The 18523-nt window shown below is 35.5% G+C and overlaps 1 protein-coding gene across 1 annotated transcript in view; it reads right to left on the reverse strand.

The window, feature by feature from the left end:
- SVEP1 (sushi, von Willebrand factor type A, EGF and pentraxin domain containing 1) overlaps nt 1-18523 on the reverse strand; it is a gene marked incomplete at its 5' end in the record, with an annotated part of 145705 nt that overhangs the window by 60370 nt on the left and 66812 nt on the right. The window contains 11 exons of the mRNA XM_025041263.1: nt 2215-2416; nt 3209-3322; nt 4300-4413; nt 6014-6110; nt 7226-7314; nt 7717-7878; nt 13185-13346; nt 14631-14792; nt 16710-16943; nt 17447-17611; nt 18359-18467. Coding sequence (XP_024897031.1) covers nt 2215-2416; nt 3209-3322; nt 4300-4413; nt 6014-6110; nt 7226-7314; nt 7717-7878; nt 13185-13346; nt 14631-14792; nt 16710-16943; nt 17447-17611; nt 18359-18467 — 1610 coding nt within the window. The remainder of the gene's footprint in view (nt 1-2214; nt 2417-3208; nt 3323-4299; nt 4414-6013; nt 6111-7225; nt 7315-7716; nt 7879-13184; nt 13347-14630; nt 14793-16709; nt 16944-17446; nt 17612-18358; nt 18468-18523) is intronic.

Genomic DNA, 18523 nt, shown 5'->3' on the forward strand with positions numbered 1-18523 from the left:
TCCAAATCCATCATTAGAACTTATTCTTTAAAAGATGTGAATCAAATATGGCAAAATGCTAAGGTTTGATAATTATTGTGATGAGCACATGACTTTTATTATTCTTTGTAATATTCTGCACTTCTAAAATATTTTCAAATTAAAAAGCACCTGTCTAATAAATGGCAGTTAATATTGTTACTAGAACATTTAATGGGGACCTCTTTGACATTGGCCTAAAGGTGACTAATATGAATAAATGGTGTTTTAGGGTTTAAAAGAAAATCTGTTGTAATTGGAGGCAATCTTTACTGCATTCTCTGCATTTGATGGTAAATCTGTTTTGGTCAGAATTTCATTCATTTTTATCTTCTCATGTTTGATATCATTATAGCAGTCCAATAACCTTGTCTATGAAATAGGTTCACCTTGGTGACAACTAACATTCCTTTTGAATTAGGAGAGTTTACCTTCGCCTTGTGTAATAATCAATTATTTTGATCATGGGGAGAATATTGATCTCTGCTATTCATCTGGAAGTTTCTCATTGCCTATGGTTAAGTGTCATATGCAGAAGATGTAAATGAAAAGATGTTACTTATGATTTCATTTATAAGTGAGATATAAAACCGAAAGCAAAAACAAACAAGACAGACAAAAACTCATAGACACAGATAACAGTTTAGTGGTTATCAGAGGGAAAGTGGGGAGGGGAGGAGGTAGATAAGGGTAAAGGGGGTCAAATATATGATGACAGAAGGAGATTTAACTTTGAGTGGTGAACAAATGATGCAATATACATATGACATATTACTGAATTATACACTTGAAACTCATATAATTTTATTAACCAATGTCACTCCCAATAAATTTAACAAATAAATAAGCAAATCTGATGGGGAGGGTGGAAAGATGGATGTTAACGCTGATAATACCATTTCCATATCGAGAGTGAAAGTCTCACCAGCAGCACTGGCTTCCTATTTCTTCTGGATAGTGCTCTGGCTGTTTGTTGGGGGGCTGGTAATGGAAGGGGACTGAACCAGAAAGGAACTAGGAAATATGGCAACTGGGGTAGACTTTTTTCTCTTTTAACTATATAACCAGTGGCGTGTTAAGGACAATAAAGTTTCTTAAGATTTTGCAGAGCAAGACTGGTCTGCTTTTTGTACTGCAGAAGCCACTGATCCTGCAAGGGGGAAGGGATGGGACAGGGCGGACTCGATAGTGATAAAGGAGAGTGTTTGTTTTCAAACTGTGTTCTCCTGGCACCCTAAGAGCTATCGCAGGAAGACAAAGTCTTTCTCCCCCACAAACACTATGATTTTCAACCACAAAAGCTTACCTTTTATTATTTTATTTGATTACATTCATGTCAGATTTTTTCTGAACCAAGGGTTACTAAACTTAAAAAAAAAACGTTTAAAAATCATGGACATAGAATATAGACTGGCACTGTGATCGTATAATTGCAAAATTCATTTCGATTTTAGCTAGTGTGAAAATTCCAGCTAAAATTAAAAAAGTGAGTTTTGTCTAATGCTTTGATATTTGCTTCTTGTGTAATGGTGCTTCTTTTCATCTTTTATGCCTTCCCAACTATATCAGCCCTCCATATCCCTGGGTTCCACATTTCAGATTCAGTCAACCACAGATCAAAAATATTCTAAAAAAAATGTTACGTTGTTGCTGACATGTACTATGTAGTTAGGCATATAATGGTTGATGGTTGCATCTGTACTAAACATGTCAGACTTTTTTCTTGTCATTATTCTCTAAACAATACAATAGAACAACTATTTACATAGCTTTCACATTGTAAGAGGTATTACAAGTAATCTAGAGATGATTTAAAGTATATAGGAGGATGTATGTAGGTTATATACAAATACTATGCCATTTTATGTGTCAGACTTTAGCATCAACGGATTTGGGTACCTGTGAGGGTCCTGGAACCCAATCACCCAAAGATATCAAGGGACAACTGTATAGAACAGTGGTTCCCAAAACTGGCCGTGTGTCAGTTATTGGGGAAATCAATTCATAACAGGTTGCCTATTTTAAAATTACAGATTACATCAGAATTAGTGAATCAGAACCTCAGGTGGTTGGGAGATTCTATTGTAGCCTATTTAGGGGCTAGAATTTGGGAGTGGCTGACTTGAGTCTCCATAAAATTCAGAATGACTGAAAAGTTAATAAAAATAGTGGAAAGAATAAGACTTAGTCTTTTACTTGAAACTGTTGGCACCGTCTTTACAGGTAGCTCCATTTTTGCATGGTTCACTGAGACACTCATCCATGTTTTTTTCACACCGGGTACCCCAAAATCCAGGTGGGCATTTGCAAAAGAACCTCCCAACCTGATCTTCACAGATTGCATTATTTAAGCATGGACTTGACTGGCATTCATTGACTTCCGTTTCACAGTGCAGGCCTGGGGATGGATGAGAACAAGAAAGAGCCCAAATGTTAATCCCTAGAAGAACTGTGATCAAAGTGTTGACTTCTTGGAGGACGCTGCTTCTCAATGGAGGCTGCAGAGCCAGTGGCCTATCCAACTGGTTTGAGATCCATTCTTTAATGAGCTCTGGATTGTATAAATCACCTTAGGACTGCATTTTTGATCATCTACTCTTTTGATCTTATATCTTTCTGAAACTAACATTAGAAATGGACATCTAATTGAGATAAGCTTAAAAAAGAAAACTAGCAAATGTAGTACAAAATTTTCCTGGTTTTTTGACTGTGTCTCTTTTCCTTCACTGTCCATTTTCTTTTTTGGATTTCCTCTTTATGAATTAAATGTGTGTGTGTACACACATACATACATATATAAATATATATTTAACCACAATATTGAGCATCCATTTGCTATGTGATCTTGCTAGATTTATTTCTATTTCCTTCTTGAATGTTTGTCTTAGCATGTAAACTGTCTTCTTTCTTTCTCTGTCTCTGTCTCCCTGTTTCTTTACAAATACACAACACACACGAAGATATTATTTTTTTCTGAACCATCTGAGAGCAAATTGCAGATGTGATGCCCTTTTATCTCTAAATATTTCAGTGAGAATTTCCTCAAAAATAAGGACTTTCTCTTATATAGTCACAGCACATTTATAAAACCAGAAAATTAGCATCAACATATACAATGTTAGTAAATGCAATAATTTGTGGTGCTTTACAAGACTTTTAAGACAATATAGGAAGAATGGAAACATCTTACCTATGTATCCTTTCACACACGTGCAGCGATAGCCAGCCAAGCCATCAACACAAGTTCCTTGATTTAAACAAGGACTGGAGCTACACTCATTTATATTTTCTTCACACAGTTGACCTGCAAAGAATCATAGAATATTTGAGCTGGAGAAAACCTCAAAGAAATTTAAGACTAATAGTTTTCAAGCAAGTTGTTCAGGTATATGTGCAGAACAACTGGAAATCACGGGCAACATATTTGAGAAAATTCTGCTTTTTGACAAACACATCGAAATAACATATTTTCTTTCATTCAGCCGACTGCAAACATCTTCTAACCACAAATTTGACATTTTCAGCATGCACTGGAAAATGACAACCATGAAGACCTAAGCATTTTTTAGTTAAGAAAATAAATATAATTTTGTTTAAACATTTTTATCATATTGTTTGTTCGTCTCTTTCTGAGTTTCTTCCTTAAGTCTTTAACATGACTTATTTATCTAATAGTTGCAGGTCTGTTCCCTTAAACAACAAATCTCTAACACCTCCACCCACCAGCCCCTGGCAACGACCATTCTATGCTGTTTCTATGAATCTGGCTTTTTTAGATTCCACACATATGTTAGATCAAACAATATATAATTTTCTCTTTTTGACTTATCTCACTTAGCATAATGCCTACGAGTTTTATCCTTGTAATTATAAATGGCAGGATTTCCTTCTTTGTTATGGCTGAATAATATTCAATTATATAAATATAAATATATATATATATATATTTATCCATACTGCAGATAACTCTTTGACATAATGATTTCATTTCCCTTGGATAGATACTAGAAATGGAATTATTGGATTATATAGTAGTTCTATTTTTAATTTTTTGAGGAATCTCCATACCGTTTTCCATAGTGGCTGTACCAATTTGCATTCCCATCAACAGTGCACAAGGGTTCACTTTTCCCCAGGTCCTCGCCAAAACTGTTATCTATCTTTTAATAACAGCCATCCTAACAGGTGTGAGGTGATATCTCATTGTGGTTTTGATTTTCGGCAATGAAATTTTAACAATTCCAAGGTTTATACTGTAAAAACAAGACACTTTCCCCTTACCTGTGTAACCAGATGGGCATTCACAAATGAATTCCCCAACTCGGTCTTTACAAATTCCATTGTTGAGGCATGGCAGTGAGCTGCATTCATTGATGTCTATGCCACACTTTAAGCCTAAAATGCAAACCAAACACTGAAGAACAATCAAAGAGAGAGAGAGATTAAGAGAAACAGAATCATGACCATTTAAAGGTAATTATCCCAATAACCAGAATTTATAGCAAATGGTGGTGGTGAAGAAAAAACCCAATCTTTCTTAAGTACTACCATCTAGTTAAGTATATAATAATGGTACTGCCTCTTTCGAAACAGATTTAAGAGATCCTCATAAGGATACATAAAAGATAGCAAAGATTCCCAGTTAGAAGTAGGGTGGGTGGGTTGGGGGAAACCTGGAAACCTGGAAGTATGAAATAGAGCCAGGGATTAGGTTAATTCCAAAGTATGAACTACAAAATCAAATACACTTGCTACCAAGGTCACTTGGCCGAGTGGTAGGGGTGGGGTTAAATCATACCAGATCTCAACTCACATGCCAGGTGTCCCAGAGTGGGACTGCATCTGCATCTAAGGTTATCTATGGGTTTGCTCTGCCAGAAACCATGTTTCTCCTCTATGCTACGGGGTCTAACAGTGTGGCCCCTGAACCAATAGCATCAGCATCACCTGGGAACTTGATAAAAATGCATATTCTCAGACCTTCCTCAGACCTACTGGATCAGAAATTCTGGGATACTGGTATGACAATCTCTGTTTCAATAAGCCCTCCAGATGATTTTGATGCACATCAATACTTCGGAACCACTGTCTTACATTATCTTTTTTCTCAATCACCATTCATCTATAAAATTCCTGGACAAGATCCACTAATTCTTCTAGAATGTCATGACAAAAATTTTTATAAAAGTTGAAACATGCATGCCCATGCATGAACAAGCTGTAAGGGGAATGCCAATATTCTTGAAAGCCCCAAGCTATATTTTATTTTCTGACTTTCCTTTTGTTTTTTTTTTTTTTGTGGTAAATTCTTTTCTTTAAATATTTTTTTTTCCATTAAAAAACTTCATGTTGCTTGCACAAAATTTGGAAAATGAAAAAACTTAATTTCTGGAAGAAAATAAAATTATTTTAAATAAATTGCAATTTCAAGATATAGTTCATTTCCTCTCAAAAATTATGTTTCTGGACTGAACTAAAATGCAGACCAAACGTAATTCTTACATAATTCCTACATAATCAAGTCTAAAGTGGTTATTTTTCTAAGCACAGCTTCCAGAAATATAAAAACAAAGCAACAAATCACTGCTATTCACAAGAACTTACACTAGTGTGAAGCAAATGAAGAAAAGTGGAGTTTGTTTAAAAATGTTTATATTGGACAATCTGCTCTGTGTTGAGTGTCATGCATTTAATTTGTTAGAATGAAACCTTGGACATGGCCTCTGGAACTGTATTCCAGTTTAAAATGTGAGTTATGATGTGACCTTTCCACTGAAAGCATAATTCTTTATTCTTCCTCTAAAATGTGTAAAGAAAACTGTAATTTGTATATCTTTTTCCACCTATTGGTTTATCTCATTCAACCAAATTTTTGTGCATTGATATGGCCTAATGTATCTTACAGGGTTTATTTTTAATGTTCTTAAGTTTGATACTGTAAGTCACAATAATTTCATATGAAAAATATATTAAAATTTGCATTTTTCTATGTTACCTGTATATCCAGGTGGACAGAGACAAACATAACCACGCCCAAGCTGTTGGCAGGTTCCACTATTGTGGCAGGGGTTTAAGAAGCATTCATGGAAAACCTGCCAGTGGCAGAAAAGAAATCTGTCAGAGACAAAACCCTCTATTCATTTCAAAGCAATCCTGACTAGGGAGTTAGAAGGTTGGCAACATTGGATAGCTTGTTCCTGTTTCCAGGCGAGTTTACTCAAGCTAACTAGACTGCACCTGCATAACGCTGGTACCTATCATATATGGGCATAGGTGATATATATTATTAAGTGATGTTCTGGTAAACTCAAGCAGTGTTTCTAAACATGGGCTGCACGTAAGCATCCATTTGAGGTGTTTTAAAAGTATACTAAGGATGGCATGCCAACCCAGACCAGCTAAATCAGAATCTCTGGGAATGGGATCTGTGCACCATTATTTTCAAAAATTGACCAGCATATTCTAATACATCTCCAGGGTTGATAGTCACAGCTCTAGAAGTTCTTACAAATTTCTATGTCCTGTAGGCTTAGTTTTAAATATGACTTATGAAGTCCCTTACAAGTCAGTATGTTTGGACAAGGCTATAGGAAATTGAAATAAGAAATAAAACATTATCCTCCTTAAAAATACTTAAAGCCAAGAGATTTATCATGACACTAGGCAGGGTGAATTTAGAGTAATGGCTGAATCTATCAAAATAATCGATCTTAACTAATATTTAAAAAGATAGAAAGCAATTTAGTTATGTTCTGGAGTTATGCTTAGTTTTCTTAAACCCACACCTAACCCCAATAAATGATTATTTTTTGCTGGCAAAACATTTAAAAATAATTTTTATGGAAATTGAGTAACTCTTCCTGCTAAAAAGAAAAAGCCTTTGGCTAATCCAAATGCCCTTACTCAAATGATGGGTTATGCCTGTGGTAAGTTAATTACTAGTAAATCCTCACATCTACACATTCTCTATGACAGACATTGCTGGGGGGAAAAATCCCATATTTGGTACTTAGAACTCCTAATTCTGAATTTTTGGAAAGTTCTTATTAGAAGTCACATATATGTACAATTATTCATTGATAATATTCATGAGTCTTGATTACTTAAAGTTTCAACTCTGGTAGGTTTCCTCTGTGTGACATGTAATGACAAACTGTTTTCCAAACATTTCACTAGAGAAAATTTTATATGTAGAAAATAGACTTGCCTGACTGACTTCATACTTTGTTTCAATATTTCCAGGAGAAGTAAGGGGCACCATACTTTCCTCTGCTGCTGAGAAAGTTGAACCAAAACCTAATAAAATTAATAGGAAGACATTAGAGAAACATTTTAGTGTGTGGTAGATATTGCCAATATGTAGACTCTATTTAAATCCTACGGTCAAGATTCTGGTTCTCAGAGTAGGCAAAACCACATACATTTTGTTTTAGTGACACTAAAAATTAAGACAACAGAAATGGATGGGCTATATCATTAAACTCTACACTCTTAGAAAACAATCGGAAGTTATCGAGTTCAACATTCCCAAATTTGAGACACTGTCATCAAAAAGACATCAAAAGGACAATTTAACAAATCCAGAAACCCAAATCCACTGAAAATATTAATTCAGAGCTGAAGCTGAATATTGTGACCACAGAGATAAGCACAAATCTCTAATAAAGGATTATGTAGAAATGAAGTAAATCATCTTACTGGAGCAATCTGTGATGGATCTGGCACCAGAGAAGGTTGTAGTTCCGTAAAAGGGACAAGATAAACAGAAGGACTTCCCCAAATTGGGTTGGTAGTAGTCTCGAGGACATGGATGACAGGGCATTAACCCAGAACGAGAGAATTCTCCTACTGGACAAGGTACTGCAAAGGTAAAAACAAACTATTTGTGCATTGAAACAACACACCCTACATTTAAAAGAAATTTGTTTAACTTTGGTTGTAAAAGAGCCACTAAATTGCTAATATATGCTCCTGCGTATATTTAATACCCAGATCATTTTATCACCCAGATAAATGTTTTGTGTGTTTTTCCTTTCTGTCTTTAAGAACACACATTAACTCGATAAAAATTAGAATTGGTCATATAATATTGTATTCTGATTTTTCTACTTAACATTATAAGCATTTACCAAATCACTCCCCAAATGATTAAATAACATGGTTTTGAATAAATGAGAAATATTACATTCCACTGACATACCATAATTGATCTAACATTTCCTTTACTATTGGATAGTTAGGTTGATTCTATTTGGTTGCTATTGTAAATGATGCTGACACAAAAGTTAGACATAAATTTTGTATATAGTTTCAATTATTTCCTGGGGATAAAAGTTAAATTTGAATAGTTGAATAGTTAAAGATATGAAAAATTTAAAGACATCAATATATAATGTCAAATCACTAAAAAAAAGTTTCAATTTATAGTTCTGTCAGCAGTATGTGGAATGCTCTTCTTACTACATGTTTGTCAGCAATGGTAATGATTATTAAAATTTTTGAAGGTGAAAATGGAATTGCACTTATTTTAATTTGCATTTTGATGATAAATGAAGTTGCTTTTAAACAATGTTTATTGGTGATTTTTATTACTCCTATATAGTTGTCTATTATTTATGTGTGTATGTGTGTGTGGGGGGGAGATCTTTCCTTTTATTTTTAAACATTTTAATGTCATTTTGTTAGACATCCTTCTTGTAAGCAACACTGAATAAAGATTTGAATATTGTTATTTAATCAAATCTGAAGTTCTCCTGCTAATAATCGGTGGAATATTAACCAAATAAGAAAATAGCCTCAAACATAACATGAGTCCGGATTTTCTTCAATACGTTTCCGTTACATGTGGCAAAGGGACAATGGATAGACTACCCACGACTAATTATTGGGTTGGGGTTTTAGACTTTGACTCAAACATGAATTTAGGTGGAGTGTGTTCTTTCCTTGCATAAACTAGTATCATCTGTGTGAGCCCTTAAACCCTTATAAACAGCAAAGTACTAAAACTATTAAGACTTGTCTACATAAATTTAAGTATAGAAGATAGCACATGAGGAGGTAGCTATTTAGGATATCAAGGTACTTATCATTTAGGTTTTAGATTCTTGATAATAAAAATTAGTACAACAGAAATAATTAGAAAGTGGTTGAAAAATTTAGAGATGCACTTGAAGTTAAAGGGAGCAGGATACTCCAGGTAATGGCATCTCTTTTTTACTGGTGTGACGATAAACATTAAATAAACAGTAAAGTGTTTGTGGTAACCTCAAGACATTTAGATCAATGTTTTTAAGGAGAAACAACCAGTCAAATGTTTTTCATAAGAGCGCTTTTACATATCTAACTGACAAAAAGGAGTCAAATCAAGAGATGGCAGAAAATATAGTATTAATGTCTATTTAGAAAAATATTTCTCGTGGCTATTTAGAAAATATTTCATGAATATATTTGTTAGAGTCATGAAAAGTGTTAAACTCTATCTTTTCCCCAAGAATAAATTAATCTACACTTGTTACTAAATCTCTAGAGCTCTAGGAAGGGCTTTGCATAAAAATATTATAAACTTGCTCATTTTAAAATGGGTTTTCCGAATCTCAAGTTTCCAAAAATGATTGCCTATTTGAAAAAGCTACCTTCTAAACAGCTAATTAGTTAATTGAAAGCATAAATCTTCCATTGGTCCAGGTATAAAAATTGCTGTTTGAGAGAATATCTATGAGTGTGGATAAGCTAAAAACATAAATTCTGTCAATAAAATCCAAGATGTTATAATGAATTAATCTGTTTTTTACATATAATTTTTTTCAGTGCAAACTTACCCACAAAAAAAAGTCTATGCCCTAAACACTGACATACTGTCAAAAAATATACTGAGATATAATAATAATAATAAAACCTTAAGATTAAAAGTCAATAAGCCACTTGGCATCTCAAAATTACTAGCATGCTATGTTGTCTATATTTTGCTTTTTTGGGATAGAAAATATAAAATAAATTTTCATGTGAAAATTAGTTTAAATTATATTCCAAGGGCAGACCGTTGTCATTAGAAATATACTTTTTAGAAGTGGACAATCAGCATTTAATATATTATTTATATATTCAGTAAATATATATATGTATATACACATACATATAACATGCATGTAAAAAGATACACATATATATAATAATGGCACTATCTAGTATATAATATAGTATTACACACGTGCACATGCGCACGTGCGCGCGCACGCACACACACACACACACACATATACATATGCAACTCCTAATGGACTAATGTCATAAGAAAAGAAGGGAGAAAGTTTCATTTTGAATCTTGGCCAAAGAAACTGGTTTCTGAGTCAAGAAAATGGAATAAAATCTGTCTAACTTCTTTAATGTGAGAGAGAGAAAGAGGAGGGGGGAGGAAAGATCTAAGCATGTCAAAAGTGATATTGAAACAGAATTAAAAATAGAGGACTAGAGCACTCAAATAACCAGGGAAAAATGTAATCCCACATGTCTGTTCTCTGATAGTGTTAAGGACAATGTGTACAGCCCTGGAGCCAAGTAGATTTTGCCTTTTAAATGGGTTTCCTAAAACAAGGTCAGAGGTCACTGACTCTCCTTTTAACTTTATCCCAGAGGGTCAGGGTAAGATATGCTGTCATCCTGTTCCAAAACAATCTCTACTTCTCCTATGGGATCATATGTAAACAACACCATCATCAAAAAATCATATGTGGGAGTTATTCTGATAAAAATCATTAAAAAAAATGAAAAAACTTCAGACTTTTGAGTTTGTAACCACAGACCCAAGAATATTTAAGTCTAAGAAGTAATCAAAGATGAAATGTATAAAGCACATAATATTACTTTAACATAGTTATTACTTAAATATTATTACTTAAATATAATCGCTATATTGATTAATGATATTTTAAGTGAAACATGCTAAAGAATGTAAAAAAAATCTTAGAATAAGGTAAACTGTACAACATGCCCCTAAAAATAAATCAATACAGTAAGAAATCAGAGAAAAGGAAAGCAAGGAAAGAAAGAAAAAGAAGAGAGAGAAAGAGGGAAAGGGAATTGAAAAGCAAGAGTTTTTAAAATACACAAGGGACCGTTTTAGAACTCATATGAATTTAAGGTAAAATGGTGTTTATGCAGCACAGCGGGGAAGAGTGCTGACTTCTGTCATTTCCAGTTCTCACTCATGACAAGCAGAATGTGGTTAAACTCGTGCTAGGAATAATAGAAAATATGGCAGTTACCAGAAGTTTGGAGACTTTCTGGGAATTATAATTGCTTAATTGCAATAATTTGGTATTAGACAAACCCCAGTGCTTATTTGGAAAGCTAAAGGAGAAAACTTGTCAAATATGAACTCATTTCACTGTAAAAATCCTAGCTGCTTTTGTGGTTGGAGAGAAGGAGAAAGAATTTTTTACTGCAGATTTTCTCCCAAAATTAGTTTGTATGCTGACAAAATAAGAGTCTGTAATAGATCTATTTCAACTATTATGTGAAGCCTTGTTTGACTTCTAATTAAACTTCCCCGCCGCCCCGCAAAAAAAACCCCACAAAAAACCCAAAGCTGGTATTACACAACAGACGTGGTTTGAGTTTCAATTAGGTTCTCGTTAAATTCTCAACTCTTCAGTGAAACACTGGGTCGATGAATACTACACACCCAATTCCTCAGGTCTAAAAGACTTTGTCTACCATGATACTACTAGACTGAGATAATTTTAACAGATGGAGTACATAAAAACCTATAATTCATTGTATGTGTTCCCTGTAGCACTTAACTAATGAGGACTACATCTCCCAGGATACAATGCTGGACACCACCCTGCCCACTACTACACTCAAAGGTATTAAGCATTTGTTTCCTAGGAATCTGTCTCTAATTAATTGCATATGTATATATGACTGGCATGCAATGAGGGTGGGAGAGGTATGCATGTGTGTGCGTGTGAATGTGTGCATGCATGTGTATGCATGTGTGTGTTCGTGCGTGTGTATGTGTAGCTTGAGAGAAATGGGGAACCAGCAGACTGGCTTCTTAGAAACGTCACTCACTCAACAAGGGAACAGCTTTTTGATTCTGCGATTGCCACAGACCTTAGATTTTTAAATAAGGGCATGGAGAAAGAGGAGGATACAAAAATTTTTTAAAAGTCATCTTTCAGTCATGCATGCTTGTTCTGTTCCCAGTGATAGAGCAGAGGGAGGCCAACAACTTTTTTTAATCCAGGTCCACTGATTTTGCAAAGTGGTTGCAGATTTTTTGGGAATTTCTGATAATAGGCTGACCCTGATTTCATTCCTAGTTTCATTATCATTCTAAATTTTCATCTTTTATTTTTCTTTTTGTCTTCCAGTTTTTACACTGCTGGAAACCTGTACTTAGTAGGGACATTAGAATGATTTGAAAGTTGGAACTCATCTTTTTATGTAAACCAGTGGTTCTCAACATGTTGTCCCTGGACCAAGTAGAATCAGCTTTACTTCAAAACTCATTAGAAATGCAAATTCTCAGGCCCCAAATCAGACCTGAATTAAAAACTGTGTTTTAACAAGTCCTACGTACTGACGTCTGAGAACCAAAATTAATCTATTCAACTTTTCCTGTTACTGTAGAATCACCTGAGGAAACTTAAAAAGAAAACCAGACAATTTAAATCAGAATGTCTGGGGCTGGAGATTGGGCTTCAGTATTTTTAAAATACTGATATAAATGTGCAGTTGATTATAATGTGCAGGCAGAGTGGATAAGCACTCATGAACATCTTCAATTGTAGAGAATGAAATCTCATAATTCATAGAATGTACTTTTAGAGTTTCAAGGCAGGACCTCATTTTAAAAACGAGGAAACAAAGTTCCTAGTTGAGATGTACTCTACCACCTCATGAAGCCACATGTTTATTGCTCTTGAGCCTAGTAACAAATCCTGTACTTCTTTGTGTTCTTAATTGCATTAGCACAGTGTTTATATTGCGGGTGTTTATACTTAAGTATTGGCTGGCTGGATAAAAGGAAACACTCTATGAAGAGACAGTTATTTATATTCTTTACACACAGCAGACACATGGTTTTGCTGAAAATATTCCACTCCTTCACGTATAGAACCTAGTAGGTTTGAAGAAATATCAATGTCTAAGGCTCAGATAACCTCCACAAGCAGAAATGTCCATGGCTCCTCTTTTCACAGTTGAAGTGTTTCCTGGACATGGGAGGCAGCTCCTGGCACGAAATTCTGGCTGATAACTGCCCAGCGGACATGATTCGCAAATCTCAAGCCCATTTGATGAGTAGGTGCCTTGTTTACACTGAGCTAAAAAGAAAAAATAATATGGTTAATAACAATGACATTAAGTTGTATAAAATGAGCACTGTATAGGATAGCGTTTTCTGCATTTTCATTTTAGGACAGAATGAGGGACACAAAGAACTCCAAGCATACACATTGTATTTTAGACTTCCCAATGCTTCTGTATACTAGTAAGTTTTAGACTCGTTTCCAGTTACTTCTTTCACTATCCAGCACAGTGTTTGACACACGAAAAGTATAAATAAGTATTTTTTGAGTGAAGTTAGACATCTGCAGCTCAGAAAGTCGCTATCATAAGAACAAGCTGTGCATGGGGGAGCTTGTCCTTGCACAAGTTCTCACCTTGTATTCTGTTCTCTTGGGTGATGAAACAAAACCCCAAATTGGGCTAGAGCCTCATAACTAAGCTGGCACCTTTGTAGCTCTAAATAAGAACTGGTCCTCTTACCTCTTCCTATCTACAAACACCATTTCATTTGATGGCTGGTGGAAGAGAAAGTAAAAACAGTCTTTGCACCAGGCCTAGAGAGGTTAACTGAGCAACTTTCTAAAAGTCATTGCAATGGTTTTGTAGTAGAGGAAGACTAGGACCAGATCCTCTGACTTCAAGTGTGCTGTCCTTTCCCTTTGCCCTTGACCTCCAAATGATGCTTTGTCAGCATTGCTAACATTTTTAGTGCACTGCCAATCACTCAGTGCTGCTCTCGAGTTTATATTTGCCATGACACTTGCATTGGCAACAACAGCAAGGAGGCATGATTTTGAAATTCCTTCTTTTAGTGCCTTACTGTAACTTCAATTAGGAAAGAAAACTTTCCATCAGGAACGTTCATTGAGAATAATAGTAAAATATTTTGAAAATATTGACTATTTTGTTAGCAAGAATAGATGCATATATATCTGTTGTTATTAATTTCCAAGTAAACAGAGTTGATCCCATGAAATCAAATATTATTCTAATAAAAAGCAACCTAATGATTGCTAAGTGTTATAAAAGTCTTTTCTACTAAAGTGAGTTTCAATGAAAAAGTCCAGGCTAACTGATGAATATAGACTGGAATTATTGACAATGGAGGCTAACTTAGAGCAACAGAGTGTTCCAAAAGGAAAGATAAAATGGACCTCTTTAAAGTGTAGCAAACATTCGAGTAATATTTTATAATTGAAAGAAAAAATATAATGCAATTGCTTTCGGTAATGCTCTTATTTCATCCTATTTGCCATTTTGATTTCCTAACTGGAGACAAAAATTCAGGCTTCTGTTCAAAACGTGCATGAAGTCTCTACCTTTACATTCTGAGATGCTTCTCGAATGGAGATATTCAGTGTGAGTCCCAGCTGGACAGAGTTTGCACTCAAGCTGCCCTTCTTCATCTTGATAGGAGCCCATCAAGCAGCTTTCGCAGATAGAACGCTCCAGAGAATAGTGGGTTCCCAATGGGCAATTGACTGAAGAAAAAACAAACCGGAAACACCAAATATAGTGAACAACAGGAATGAAACACACATGGGTTCTTTTCTCATAAGGCATGAAAGTAATAAAGCCTGCTTCCAGGTTTATAGGTAAAAATTTCTGCTAGAAGTTTACTTACAAGATAAACCTTCCAAAAATATATCCCTAGAAACCAACAGGAGGCTATTTTTAGAAAATGCAAATTCTTGTTGACCAAGCTTAGGGTTTATATAATGGAGGCTTTAAAGTATGGGTTAAAATGACAATAAATTAAAGGATCCTGGGAAACACACGGTAACAAAGAGAAGGCCACTGGAAGAAAAGACTACAACAATGAATGTTTAGGTTGCTTTGAGACTTTGAGGTTTTAAAAGTGGGTTCCTAGCTGTTCCTCTGAATGGTTCCCTTTATAAAACTGACTGCTTATCTACTACAGCATCATTTCTAGAAACAAAAACAAGCAAAGATGGTGGTAAGTATGTAACAGGTGAGTTAAGCAGATCCTTGTCTCTGCTTACAGGAATTACTGCCCACTGAAGGCAAGTCCAGGCATCCTCGGAGCCAAAGCCCCAAGGAAAAGGCCAATTTTAGGACCTTTCTTCCTTGGAGATTTGGCTTACTCTTTGCCAGGCATGGAGTGATTCAGAATTTCTGAGACCAAAATGGAATGTTAAATCTCACCGAGAGGCTGCTAGCAAGGGTCATATTTTTATAGAGAGTGCACTTGAAATGAGTACCTTGGTGATTCTGAGGTGTGAAAATGTGTAAGAATACCTAGGAACGTACTAAAATGCAGATTCCAAGGCCCCGTTCCCAAAGTGCCAGATGCATTAATTCTAGGATGGGGGCCTGAGTCAAGATGCATTTATTTCAACAAGTACTTCAGGTGATGCTGACACAGGTCATCTGAAGACCACACTGAAACTGTGGAAAATGGGCCAAGGTGCTTCCTGGGTTTTACTCACAGGGTGGGGAGGAAATGAGAGCAGGCTCAGAATGACAATTTTAAGTGCTTGTTGGGCTGAATTGATCACGCCATGAAAAAACCCAGCAGGGCTCTCAGAATAGCAGCACTAAGAACTGTCGAAGGAGGTTTTCCAACCAGGACGCAAGACCCCACGCCTACGGGGAGGTGAACACAAGACTCGTGTAATTTGGTGCAGCTGAGCGTACAGACTGTGGTTAGTGGAGATTCTACTATCTATAAATAATGACTTTTTAATTGGAAACAGGCTGGAATTGATCCAGATTGTGACAATCTAGAATAAGGGTTAAAGTTAAGCGGTGGGGAGAGAATGGGGAGTGACTGCTTAATGGGTACGGGGTCTCCTCTGGGGGTGATGAAAATATTTGGGAACTCTGAGAGAGGTGATGGTTGAACAATATTGTCAAAGCACCACTGACCTGCACCCGTTAAAACGATTAGTTCTGTGCTATGGGAACTTGGTGTTGGTTGCCCGAGTGGGAATCTTAGTGACAGCATTCACGGTCTTAATGGGGTTGGGCTTACTGGGTAAGTTCTTAGCCTCCCTGGCTTCAGTTTTCTCATCTGTAAAATGGACTTGATCATAATGGTACATCATAGAGTGGTCAAAGGATTAAGCACAAGATGTGCTGAGCCAGCCTCCAGAAGTGGTCAAAATGAGTTTTTGTTAGAGCTGCCGTTGAAAGCCGTGAAGTCTACAAATCCATAAATTAAATTAAGATGTGAGTCCCTCACTTAAAATAGTTCTCTTGTCCTGATCAATAGTGGTTATTTAGACTTTTGAGACAAAATAGTAATAATAACAACCACGCAACAATAGCAAAATGTATGTTTCGCTTCAATATCTGTTATAGTTGTGAAACGGCTCTACCCATCTCATTTAACCCAATATGTACCACATATTTTTGATTGCAGGGAGAAGTCTTACCACACATACGCCCTCTGAGCACTGAGCCTGGTCTGCAGAAGAGGAAAGCCTTTTCCGTTTCTAAAGAATTGCTGTCGGGTACAAGAATTTCAGATGCGAGCTGAAAGGTATACAAGGGATCTTCCTTGAGGGTCCTTTTCAGCTGATTTGTGATAGTCTCCAACGTCTTAATGAGTCGTTGCTGATTTTCCATTTCGAGGGTATCGTTTCTTTCATCAGGTAATGGCACGCTACCTGAGATAAAAACAAAATAATATAAAACGTAACACAGAGTGTTTCAAGAGGCAATTTGTAGTTAGTTTTTACCAAAAAGAAATGATACATTAAAAACCTTCCAGGAAAAATAAACTCAACCACTACTGACTAAGCAACTAGTACACAGATAATATCAATGACAATAGACTTTGTTTTAATCTTTCTCTCAGATGCTGGATCTGCATCTCCTTTTTGTGGATGCAGGAATATTATAACACATTCCTATTAAATTCTTGCTTTTTAGACGCATGCCTTAGTTCATCATGCCAAGATGAGAACAAAACAAAATGCCTGCTGATGTGAGAACCAAAAAATAAATATGTGATATTAAATTGCAAAAAATGACAAGACTTAAATTTGATTGCGCTCTCTTCAGTTCCAGGGTCATGTCCCGGTAATGAGAACAAATGGAAAATTTGAAAAATAGGTTTCCAACCAAGAATTTCACATAATATTACGTTTTTCAAATAGTTTGTTCTTACCTGTGATGTTAAAAACTAACTTAATTTTATGGTCAGTTAATGGGGCACTTCTTTTAATCCGTGAAGATCTGGCTTTGCCGGCACCCGTGGGTGTTTCTTGCACAGCATCCAAGAAGTCATCGTAAGAGTAATCCAGCCTATTAGCTGCACCCCAGCCACCTGGTCCTGGACATTTGGGGCATTGAAATAAATGATTCTACAGCTGCACCATCATCAGCATTTAGTTTCTAACATTAAGCCACCAGTCAAACTGTCCTTGACCATTGCTTAAATTGCCCATAATGCACCATATACGGGGTTTCATCTATAATCTTATGCTGTAATTCTATGCACTTCATACTAAATTTAGATTACCAATGGATTAATTACATTAAAAGTAGAAAGAAAAGTTTCTATGGAGTTATATGGGCATTTAAACCATTCTATGCTCAACTTAATATCCTAGCTTTAGAAGTGAATAGGGGGGTAGGTGCAGAATTTTAATCAATTCCTATTTCCCTTCAGGGCTTGCTCCATTCTTTTTTTATATCAGCTTCATTTTACATGTGTAACTATTTTAAATTAATGGCTTAACTGCAATTTAAACTGAATACCATATGAAAAATGCTGTTAGAACTTTATTACTATTCTCTTCTAAGGCAGCATATCAATATTTGAAAGTGCCTTCGTTTTCTTAGTTTTTATCTTCCTGAAGAGTTTTGGCTAATAGTTCGAAAGAATTTATTTGAATCCCCAAATGTAATATATCCATAAAGATCTTTAAGCACAGTATCAAATTATTCAGTCATCAAAAAATAACTTGATGAATAAATTAATCAAATTCATTTTTCTAGTTTGCCCCCGTCTTCTGGAATTATTTTCTTATTTTGCACATCAATCTTGCAAACTCCTGACACTAAATAAATTAATTACCAATCGCGAAGCCATTTTCATAGTCATAATTATACTCAAGGCAATATTTTTTGGTTAGGTCTTCTAGTCTGCAATCAATGTCATCAGCATCACTACAAAATGATGGGACCTGCAAATAAAAAAAATGAGGAGGATAAAAGGTCATTCACATCTCCTTGTAATCTG

The sequence above is a fragment of the Pteropus alecto genome, unplaced genomic scaffold (assembly GCF_000325575.1).
Source record: "Pteropus alecto unplaced genomic scaffold, ASM32557v1 scaffold111, whole genome shotgun sequence".
Classification (NCBI taxonomy): Eukaryota; Metazoa; Chordata; class Mammalia; order Chiroptera; family Pteropodidae; genus Pteropus; species Pteropus alecto.